The sequence below is a fragment of the Bombus terrestris genome, chromosome 6 (assembly GCF_910591885.1).
Source record: "Bombus terrestris chromosome 6, iyBomTerr1.2, whole genome shotgun sequence".
NCBI classification, from domain to species: Eukaryota; Metazoa; Arthropoda; class Insecta; order Hymenoptera; family Apidae; genus Bombus; species Bombus terrestris.
The window spans coordinates 22,318,488-22,329,067 of NC_063274.1; the positions used below are offsets into that span (position 1 = coordinate 22,318,488).

Consider the following 10,580-nt stretch of genomic DNA (forward strand, 5'->3'; position numbering starts at 1 on the left):
GTAATGCTGTTATTTAAAACATACATAATAATATATAGTGCATTATATACTTATATATATATGAGTCACATATCACACATTTTCTATATTATAAGTGAAATCAATATATAATTTATATGATATCATAATAATATTATATATATATATATATAATATATAATATATACAATACATATATAATATATAATATATTATGTATAATTATACATGCGTATATATATGTAAATATTTTGTATATGTAGTTGAAGACAGTGTTATTGCATTCAATGTAAAGCAAGATATGACTAATTCAAATGAAATAGAATTTGACAATATTTCTAACGCAGTTAATAATAAAAATTTATTAAGTGAAATAGCAAATAATTTAGATTCTTGTGGACTTCAAAAGGTAATACATTTCATTGACCCAATCTTTTGTTTAAAAAAAATAACAACATATAATATTTTAAATTTATTTTAATTTAATTTTAATTTAACATTATAATTTTATTTTAATGCCATATTATAATTTGTTGAAAACAAATAACAACATTTAATAGGAATATCACAATTATACCATTAAATTAAGTAGAAAAGATGTCATAGATAATATAGAAAAGGAAATCATTGAATATTTTACACATTTTTTAATTAAGTTACGTTCTCTTACACAAAAGTTACAAATATATGTAGAAATCGAACGTCCCGTCATAATTAAACAAACTTATTATTTTTATGAAATTCTGAAAGATACACAATCAGCTATCAATGTTTCTCAAGGTAATTTAAACTTTTGGTTTATGTTTTTACACATGTATATGTATATCAGCATATTAATTTTTTTGCTAGATATAACTTTGAAGAAACAACTAATTTCTGAATTATATAATCAGCATAAAAAAGAAAATAAGAAATATGATTCTTGTATTAAACAGCTTCCTAATGATCTATTACACGTACAAAATAAGATAAATGAATGTATTGAAAACATATTGTATCAGTTATTAAATGAAATATTACATACAGAGGAAACATATTTATATGATGAAAAAATTAATAAAGCGATCGAAATACATTTGAAATCTTGTATCAATAAAATAAATACAGCTCTACAAGGTAATTGTTAGATGTTTAAATTCCATTATATTATAATTTCAGTTATATTTTATGTATAAAATTATATATTTGTAGTATTTTAATTATTTACTAATAGCAGTACTTCTAAATGATTAATTCCTTCCACGATCATAATAAATATTAATTATATATACAGTATTGCTGTTTTACACGAAAAATTATGTTAAGGTGCTGGAGATCAACACATACAGATAACTGAAACAATCGAAGAACAACAGAAGGAATTAAAAAGGAAAAGTTTAGAAATAGCTCAATTGAAAGAAGTAGTGCAACAGCAAAGAGGAGAAGGTATTGGTTTAAATGAAGAAAATATAAAAATTAAAGAACAGTTATCAAAAATAACTACAGCACTTAATAAAAAGGATGATCATGTATTGAAGTTAGAACAACAACTTGAGATACTTAAAAGTGAATTATTTATATATGATAAAGATTGTAATGCATTAAAAAAAGAAAACAACAATTTAGAAAATATAACAAATAGACTATCAAAAGAATGTCGAGAGAGTAAGAAACAATTAATAATAAAAATTGAACAAGTTAAAAATTTATCAGAGCAAGTTCGTGAACTTCTTGAAACTAAAAACCTAAAGACTACTTTGGAAAATAAGATTAAAGAAATAGAGAAAAGGTAATGCTTCTATTTGTTTTATAAAAGAAGAAATATTTTTTATAATATTAATTATTATTTTATATTATCTTTTAATTACTAACATTTTTTGTAGATTGAGTGATTTACAATTTGAAAATTATGAATTAGAAAAGAATATTATTCAATCCAATATGATCATTTCCACAAAAGAAGAAGCTATAACTACCTTGAAAAATAAAGTTAATGCAAGTAATAATATTTTGTCACAAAAAATTGATGAATACAAAAATGCAATGGAACAAAAACATCATGAAATCATAAAATTGGAAGATGAAAATATTTTATTAAATGAAAAGCTGAAAGATGTTGAACATAAACTTACAGAAATGAATGTAATAATTGTATCCCTAACTGAACAAAATGATAAAATTAATATCATATATACAATGCAAGAGGATCTTGCAAAATTGGATAAATATGAAAAAAAATTAAAAGTTGAACTCAGTAATTTAAGAACACAACTTATAAATGATCAAAATAGTAATAAAAAACTTGATAATAGCTTAGACATATATCTACATGAAAATGAAATATTAGAAAAAAATGTGGAATATTGGAAAAATGAAAACTCTGAATTATTAATTAGACTGCATAATGAAGTAATGGAAGAAAATCTAAAAAGCAAATTGTATACTCTTTCCAATCAAATATATGAAAGACTATTAAGTCTTCAAAATCTATCTAATTTAGAAAAAGATTCATCGAATAGTAAATTTATTAAAAAATTACATGATCAGTACATAGTTAGTAGTTTTTGAGATATGTTTTATTTCTTATTAACTATGTATTAATATATCTATTTTATTTTTAGATTCATCAAGATGAAATAATAGAGTTAACTGTAAATAATAGAATAAAAAATTTCAAACTAGAATATAAAGATCTAAAACGAGAAGTAAAAGAAGCTGAAATAGAAAAAATCGATGTACAATTGCCGAATAATGTAAATATAAAAAAAGTGCCAGAAAATAATTGCATAACATTTGAGCGATCCAATTCTCCAAATAATTTATTAGTGGAACATACAAACATACGATTTATTGATAAGATGGAACATACGAAAAGTGAACATAATGAAAACCAAAATGAAATAATGAATAGAGATTGTGAAATAAAACATCCTAAAGAAATTATTAAACATTTAGTACAAGAAAATGCTGAGCTTCGTGCTATCCTTAAAGTAGCTATTACTTAATATTATTATAGCAAGTATATTATTTCTATTACTACATTATGCTCAATTATTTTATATTAGATGATACTTTTACTTTAATACTTTTACAATGTTACATAGTCTCAGATGGAAGAATATCAAGACAAAATAATATTAATGAAAAAAAACTATGACAGTAGTTTAAATGCAGTTTGTGAAAGGCACAAAGCGAACGTTGAAATTTTGCAAAAACAATTTGAAGATGACATGAAGAGTGAAAAAATGTTTGACTCAGAAAATTGGTTATTAGTATGTAACTGCACATTCATGTAATGAAACATTTAATTGAGGATAATTACATGCTTTTAGTCATTGAATATGAAAGAATTAATGGAACTACATGAACAGATAACTGTAATTATAAACAACAACTCTGATGTAATTCATATGGAAAATGAAAATCAATGTTTATATGATAATGCTCAACAGGAATTTTATGCAACACTAAATGAAGCGGAGAAAAAATTCCAAATTCTACCCATAAATGTACATGAAGAAGGTAATACAAATAATATTTAAAATAAGTAGTAAATAATATAGCTCCATTGATATATTCATTTAAAGAATCAATGTACAAAAGAATAATATCATCAATTTCGAAAGAAAGAAATTCACATATACAAAATGAATGGCAATTTATGCCATTTTTGGGTGATGCTCAAAAGTATCGAACTTTACAAACACAAGATTATAAATCAAATTTGGGACATAACTTTGGGTAAATTGTTAAATATATCACCCTGCATTAAATATCATTAAACTGTACCATAAAAATTATGTTATAGGTATCACAATGGCGAAGAAAAATCTCCAGAATTAGAAAACAAATCTAAGAAAGACAAACAAATTGAAAAAGATTTCACTGTATATTTATTCTTTTAAATTTGTGTTTTTCTTTTTAGTTATATTTATTTTATTCTAATACATACTTTTATTTTCAGTTTGATCAACAAAGATGGAATTTTATTAATCAGTGTAGTGCATACCATAAATTGAGTAATATATATGAATATACATTTCCTACGAATTAATATTATTGAAGTCTTTCAAGATAAATTTCTTTAATTAAAAAAAATATATTCGTTCTTTTACTTAAATAATAAATTTGTAAAGATTTTTTATAAGATGTTTATTCTGAATTTTAACATTGTAATGACTTCCTTACTGTAATTTATTATCTTATAAATTACGTAATTAATGATATACATTTAAGCTAAACACGTAACAAACATATAAACACATATAAAACTAAACGTTTAACATTCAAATGAGAAGTAATTGCAATAAATTTTTATAAAAAATATAAAATCTCATTATTTGTAATAAAAATTTGATTTATATAGAACAAATGGTTTAAAAAGTACATTGTATCTTTTTATAAATAAATATATTTTTTAATTTGAAGTTAAATTATATGTAAAGAATATTTAAATATTGCAATAAAGATTTATTCTTTGAAGAACATGTTACAAACATATAAGAACAATAAAAATATACATTTAATATAATATTATTAAACTTACATATTTTCCTAATATTTATTAACATACAGATATTAAAAAATTTATATTGCTACTCATATTTTACATTTTGCAACTTCTATATTTTTCTTTGTTATACAGAAGTTACTTCGGATTTCGAATTAATACGTAATAAATTAACAATTTTATCACAATTTGTTACAAAGTCAAAGGCACTGTTATATGTCAAAATTTCGTTTTCTAGTTCTTTAAGTTTTGTTATACCATTTTTATGAATTTTTAAGTTTTTCTTTTTATATCTAACTGCTGTGATCATTTTATCTAAAGTATAATGCAGCCATAAAATATTTGTATAGGGTTCAAATGCTTGCCAATTGTTCCTAAAATAATGCGCAAACAATAAATACGCAATTTAATAAGTGAATAATGAAAATTAATATATGGAAATTAATATACTTAAAAACTTACTTAACTTTATCCCTCATCAAACGATATATTTCAAATTGATATTCGCCCTGAGCTGTAAACAATGTAGGATCTAATGCGAGGTCATTAAATACACTACATCCTTGATACTTGACTCTTGAAAGGGTGAAATCTATAATAGACACCTAAAACCAGAAATTCAATATGTTTTTCAATTTAATTTAAAAAGAGAAATCTCACAATTAGCTGGAATTGAAAATGGTCTTCTGTGTATACCTTCACACCTTTACTAATTAGTTCAATGTTTTTTTGCCCAATCTTATAATGTACATAATCTTCATTTGCCGATGATATTAATATATTTCCCCAATGTAAGTCCCTGTGTTCAAATTCAATAGCCTTTTCTGCAACTGCTAATGCTAATGCAGCCTATTAAAAAATACTAAATATAACTATTCAGGTTGATGAAAAATTAAATGTAAGTTGACTTGCTAGTTTAATTATCATATGAGATTAGTTGTACGTTATATTTAAAAATGAAAAAAAAAACAATAATTCGTATATGACAATGAAACTTAGAAATGAATGTTAATATACTTAAAATTCTTACAATGTTAGGCACATTATAATAACAACCTGTATAAACAAAATATGAGCTTCTTCTGCAGTATTAAATACAAACGCTTCTAAATCTTGACCTCCATGTCCAAGTTCGAGAACAATGTATAATTGATCATCATTAAACATTGATGGACAGTCATTATCAGAATGTTTCTCTTCATCATAGAGATTCCACAATTCTATAAGCCTTTCTGGATATTTTCCTTTTATACATTTAATATCTTTTACTTCTACAAATCCATCAGTATTGTATTTGGTGTTGAATCTTAAATTGTGCAATTCCCTAAAATTTTTTTATTAAAAGATTAGTATCATAATGAATTTTAATATTCATTATAACTAACAAATTGTAATTATAATTACATTGCAATTACAATTTCTGATAATATCTCATGAAATTTTTTTTGTGGTTCTCCATTTACATAATCACTACCTTCTATAGGAATAATCTTTATAACAGATTTTTTATTTTCTTGTTCATAAAGAAAAACTTCACCATATACACCTTCTCCAATTTTTCGACAGTGTTCCAGGTATCTAAATAAATTATTATATTACTATTCTCTAACAATTTCATTATATATACATATACTTACGAATCAGAAAAGTATGTTGTAAATGGTATATAATCTTTTTGTAAACATCTCTGTAAAATAACTTCTCTAGCTGTTGAAACTACATGTTCTTCAGTAACTTGGATATCACTGTCATTATTTTGAATGTTACATATAGAAGATTTTTGAGGGTCTGTATGCAAATATATGAATATAATGATAAAAACTTTATTAAAAATTAAATTTAATGATATGACTTACTATTTAATAATGTAAATCTCTGACTCTTAACAGGAACAATACCATAGACTTCAAGAAATGATGCATCTTCAATAGATTTCACTGTTTTATGAATTGGAACTACACGAACTGATATCCTTTTTGAAACACGTGTGAGATTGGTGGAATCACAAGTTTTACCTTTGTTATTAATCAATTCATATTCTGATTTATTAATTATCTCATTAGTTGTTCGTAATTTTGTATTACTATCATTCTTTTTTATGCAGCTTTGTATAATTCCTACATATATGACAAATTAAATTAATATCATTATAATATATATTTAGAAAATTGTTATTTATATTATACTTTTAAGACCTACCCATTTACAACATATTTACAAAATAATGTATATCTTGTTCATTTTTTAAATAGAAAAGCATTTTTAGAATAAAAACTTATTTTAAAGTAATGGATACTTAAAAAATAAAAAATATATAAAAAGTATAAAATATGAAATAAACCATGTATATTATATCATAAAAAACATAAAATATTAATATTTCAGGTTAATGAATTTTACAGTAATATTTTGTTTTGTCAAATAAAGACACAACATTCAAATGTTTGCATGATCACATATGTATTACATTAAATTTTCTCTGTTAACATTACAACAAAATCAATATAATGTATAATCTATTAAATCAAAAAATTTTAATTACAAAATGTATAAAAAATGTCTTTTTGATCATTGCATAATTACCTTGTGTTTGCATATTTAAAATATCCTGAACACTATATCTCCATTTTTTACCTTTGCCAACAGATAATTTATCCAGATTAAATTCAGTTTGTAAATTGTGCAAAATTGACAAAGATCTTGCCCAAGATTTGCCTGGTTTTAAATAAACAGGTTCTCCAACTATTCTATGAGCATTATTAGTACATTTCTCTGTTATATTTTCTAAAACTGATAATTCCTTTCGTGATAATATCATTTCTCTTTCAGTGTTTGTCTTTTCTAAATGTATCTGTTTTTTCTTCAGTTCTGTACTATTATCACAATCTTCTGCAATACTAACTAAATCAAGATCCCATTTAGTATATTTTTTTCTTTTTGTAACTCTAATGGAATCTTGCAATTGCTTCAAAACTACATGAGATTCACCACATTTTCTACTACTGTCTACAGAAGAATGGTTTATATTTAATACACTGTCTCTGCTTGACAGAATTTTTCCATCTACATTTGCTATATCATTGTTTTTATCATCAGATGATGAATCTGATTTCGTCAATTTAATCGGGACTGAAGTTGTAAGTAATTCTTCCTGTGACTTATTGAATGTTACTTTTTTATCAGTACTTATATTTGCAGTAGATGTTTTATTTAATTTAATAAAATCAGAGTGTCCCTCGTTATTTAATACAGTACTTTTTTCATTTATCACTAAATTATTAATAGATAGTTTTACTATATCATTCACTCCGATATCATTGCCTAATGGAGTTTGAATACTTCCATTGGTATCATCAAATAAAGAACGTGACATATTTGCATCATTAGAGAATCTTAAGATATGTTTGTCTATTTTTACATTTGAAGTTTTATATTCTTCTGTTAATACTGATTTATTTGATATATTATTTTTTTCAATTCTATTTCCTGGAATATTTTGAACTGAATCTCTTTTTGTTAAAAATTCTTTCTGATCACAATTCTCGCTATAACTAAGTTTAATCAATGAATCTACATCTTTTTTATCTATATTTTCAAATTGATCGAAATTATGCTTACTAAAATTAGATGTGTTTGCTAAATAACTAGATGACTTATGTTCATCTTTATATTTTTTTATTATATTTGTTTCTTTACACAAATCATCACTTATTAGTTTAGATTTTAATAAAATTTCATTATTTTCATTAAATGAGATGTTGCTTGACAACATTGTGGAATCCTTCAATTTTTCAAAATATTTAACTGGAATTGGTGATAAAGATATTAAATGTGCATTTGATCTAACAGGTCTACCATTAGGTGTACTACTGAATACATTTTCGTATTTTTTTCTAAAATCAAGTGGTGCTATGTATGGATTTGTTCCTAATTGTTCTAGTTTAATAGTACAATGTTTTATTTTTTCTTCATCATATTTTAAATTATCAATACTGATTCCACTAATTGAATGTTGATCTAATAATTGATCATTTTCTTTTAATAAATTATTTTCTATTGTATGTAACTTACTATCCCATTTTGATACAGCAGATCTGTCTAAATTAATAAAACATGGTTTTATCTCCACATTGTTACAAGATTTATCACTTTGTATATTACAAGCTTTTTCGCTGTTTTTTACAAAATATTTTTTATTATAATTTTTTTTAGATTGTTTGATATATGAATATTTAAATGGCATTTTACTGTTATTTCTCGTTTTACGCAATTTATATTTTTTATGAGATACATCTTCTTGTACCTATTCAATAATATATGGATATTTATTATTAATACTTTTAATATGTGTATATATTAACTTATAATGTAGTTTTAATGTAAATTTAATATTATGTAGATATACTTTATAATAACAAACTTACTTTAGATTCTCCATTATTTTTGAGCACAGATACATTTTTCTTAGACATTGTTTTCTTTGTAATATGCACTTTTATCTTTCTGTATGTTGATTTACAAACTGGTTTTGTGTTAAAACTTAATGTTTTATGCAATGAAGATTGGTGATCGTTTATTTCAGATTTATTACTATCTGAACTAGTTAGTAGTATTGTATCATTATGTGCCTTTGGTATAGGTGGTAGAATTCTATTAAACAAACAATTCTATTAATAATTGTAATACAATAAAGCAATAACAAAATTTCGTACCTTGCATTTTTAATTAGTCTATCAAATGTTGTCTCAAAAGGATCATTATATAGAGAATCATTATCAACATCTTTCTCTTCAATTATATTTGAATTATCATTTAATAAAACACGATTTCTGCTCTTCATATTATCTAAAGACGAAATAACTATTTTTGGTACTGGAACTACAGCATCTTTACATTTTTTTCTTTCATAGGTTCGAATACATTTATTGACTCGTTGATTCATTTTGAACACCTTTTTATAATTTATTTATTTCTACGTAAAATCAGTTTCTCTTATTTTCGTTTAAAAAGCACAGAAATTTCACATTTCCATAATAAAAATATATCCTACTAAACAATATTATATATTACCTACTAAACAATATCATATATTTCGAAAGATTTAACATCCAAAAATCAAAGTAAATAAAATAGTAAAGTGAAATGAAAACCAGATCTTTTTACGGTTTTATTATAATACAGAAAGCGCGTTTTTTAAAATTAAAGATGGTGTATCAATGTTATGGCACTAACAGAGAAGAAACGAGAGTGCTCACGCTTATGATTCTGCTTGTTTCCGGATTAGTGCTGCACCATGCGGTCAAGTGCTGAGATTAAATAAAGCTAGTATGTGCAAGAACCTATAAAATTAGAGACCTGCCCTATTTGATTGCAGTTTAGCATATACAAAAACCTATGTATTTAAGCTTAAAGTCAGGGATCTGTCCTGTTTAGTTGCACACTAGCATTGACAGGAATCTATTGACAAAATCGTGCAATAGTGAAACTAATTGTATGTTGCCCAAAAAAGAGAAATTAATTGTTTATTATATTTCCTTTAGAGAAATGATAATGAATCAGTGGAATGATGCAATTAATAGATGCAAATAATTTTAATCTCTTCCATACACCATTTAGATTTAACATTAATCCTCAGTACTTGGCATGTCAATTGTACTAGCGTGAATATTTTTTCATCGTCGCATGGAACCACATATTCTTTTTCCTTAGTACATACGATGGTGTTTGTTGAGACGACCTTGCATATGAGGTCATATATTTTTATTGGTGAGAAATCAAACATAAGAAAATTTGAGTTTTGAGTTAAAGATCTCAACTTATCGCGGGTCTTTAAATATTTGTCGACCGCTTTGATTCTCAGTTCCTCGTTTCCTTTCACTTGCATTGCCCTTTTCTACGATAAGTGCGATAAATTTAAGATCTTCAATTTCGAGAAATGGAATTGTTTCTATATCTCCATTATTGCAACACTTTTTTTTGCGTGAGGAGGGGAAAATGCTATTACGCATGCCCAGTGACCCGCATCACTGAGTTATGTGGGAGTCGGTTGGATGTCGTTGCCATACCCACTAAAAACCCCTCCTCCTTCTTCCTCTGCTTTGAAGACAAACAA

General features: G+C 24.5%; 2 protein-coding genes across 8 annotated transcripts; one reads left to right on the forward strand and one right to left on the reverse strand.

Annotated features, from left to right (window-relative positions):
- Positions 1-169: 169 nt before the first annotated feature.
- On the forward strand, positions 170-4,917 carry LOC105666738 (repetitive organellar protein). 6 transcript variants are annotated; one of them, XM_012318488.3, is made up of 12 exons: positions 170-388; positions 540-759; positions 829-1,095; positions 1,285-1,747; positions 1,842-2,511; positions 2,580-2,948; positions 3,063-3,230; positions 3,291-3,335; positions 3,411-3,480; positions 3,546-3,699; positions 3,767-3,845; positions 3,923-4,917. In XM_012318488.3, the coding sequence occupies exons 1-12, from the start codon at positions 194-196 to the stop codon at positions 4,010-4,012; spliced, it is 2,790 nt and encodes a 929-aa protein (XP_012173878.2). In that variant the 5' UTR covers positions 170-193; the 3' UTR covers positions 4,013-4,917. The 6 variants fall into 6 exon arrangements, with proteins under 6 accessions (XP_012173878.2, XP_012173876.2, XP_048262748.1 ...); XM_012318486.3 differs by having other exon boundaries at positions 3,291-3,480; XM_048406791.1 differs by lacking the exons at positions 3,546-3,699; positions 3,767-3,845 and having other exon boundaries at positions 171-388; positions 3,923-4,126.
- Positions 4,408-10,477, reverse strand: LOC100646929. Of its 2 annotated transcripts, XM_020867596.2 has the most exons (10): positions 9,181-10,472; positions 8,893-9,118; positions 7,052-8,771; positions 6,325-6,585; positions 6,106-6,256; positions 5,873-6,046; positions 5,525-5,792; positions 5,165-5,317; positions 4,931-5,073; positions 4,408-4,842 (listed from the first exon to the last, which is right to left on the reverse strand). In XM_020867596.2, exons 1-10 carry the CDS (start codon positions 9,408-9,410, stop codon positions 4,596-4,598), a joined length of 3,573 nt encoding a protein of 1,190 aa, XP_020723255.2. In that variant the 5' UTR covers positions 9,411-10,472; the 3' UTR covers positions 4,408-4,595. The 2 variants fall into 2 exon arrangements, with proteins under 2 accessions (XP_020723255.2, XP_048262744.1); XM_048406787.1 differs by lacking the exon at positions 4,408-4,842 and having other exon boundaries at positions 5,000-5,073; positions 5,173-5,317; positions 9,181-10,477.
- Between the last annotated feature and the right edge of the window lie 103 nt (positions 10,478-10,580).

Coding starts and splice junctions, on each gene's coding strand:
- LOC105666738 (XM_012318486.3), top strand. CDS start 194: ATGTATAATTATACATGCGTATATATATGTAAATATTTTGTATATGTA. Junction 1,748..1,841: donor ATTAAAGAAATAGAGAAAAG/GTAATGCTTCTA, acceptor CATTTTTTGTAG/ATTGAGTGATTTACAATTTG. Junction 3,846..3,922: donor AAATTGAAAAAGATTTCACT/GTATATTTATTC, acceptor TTTTATTTTCAG/TTTGATCAACAAAGATGGAA.
- LOC100646929 (XM_020867596.2), bottom strand. CDS start 9,410: ATGAATCAACGAGTCAATAAATGTATTCGAACCTATGAAAGAAAAAAA. Junction 6,586..7,051: donor TTTAAATATGCAAACACAAG/GTAATTATGCAA, acceptor TCATATATGTAG/GAATTATACAAAGCTGCATA. Junction 5,318..5,524: donor CTCATATTTTGTTTATACAG/GTTGTTATTATA, acceptor ATTTTTTAATAG/GCTGCATTAGCATTAGCAGT.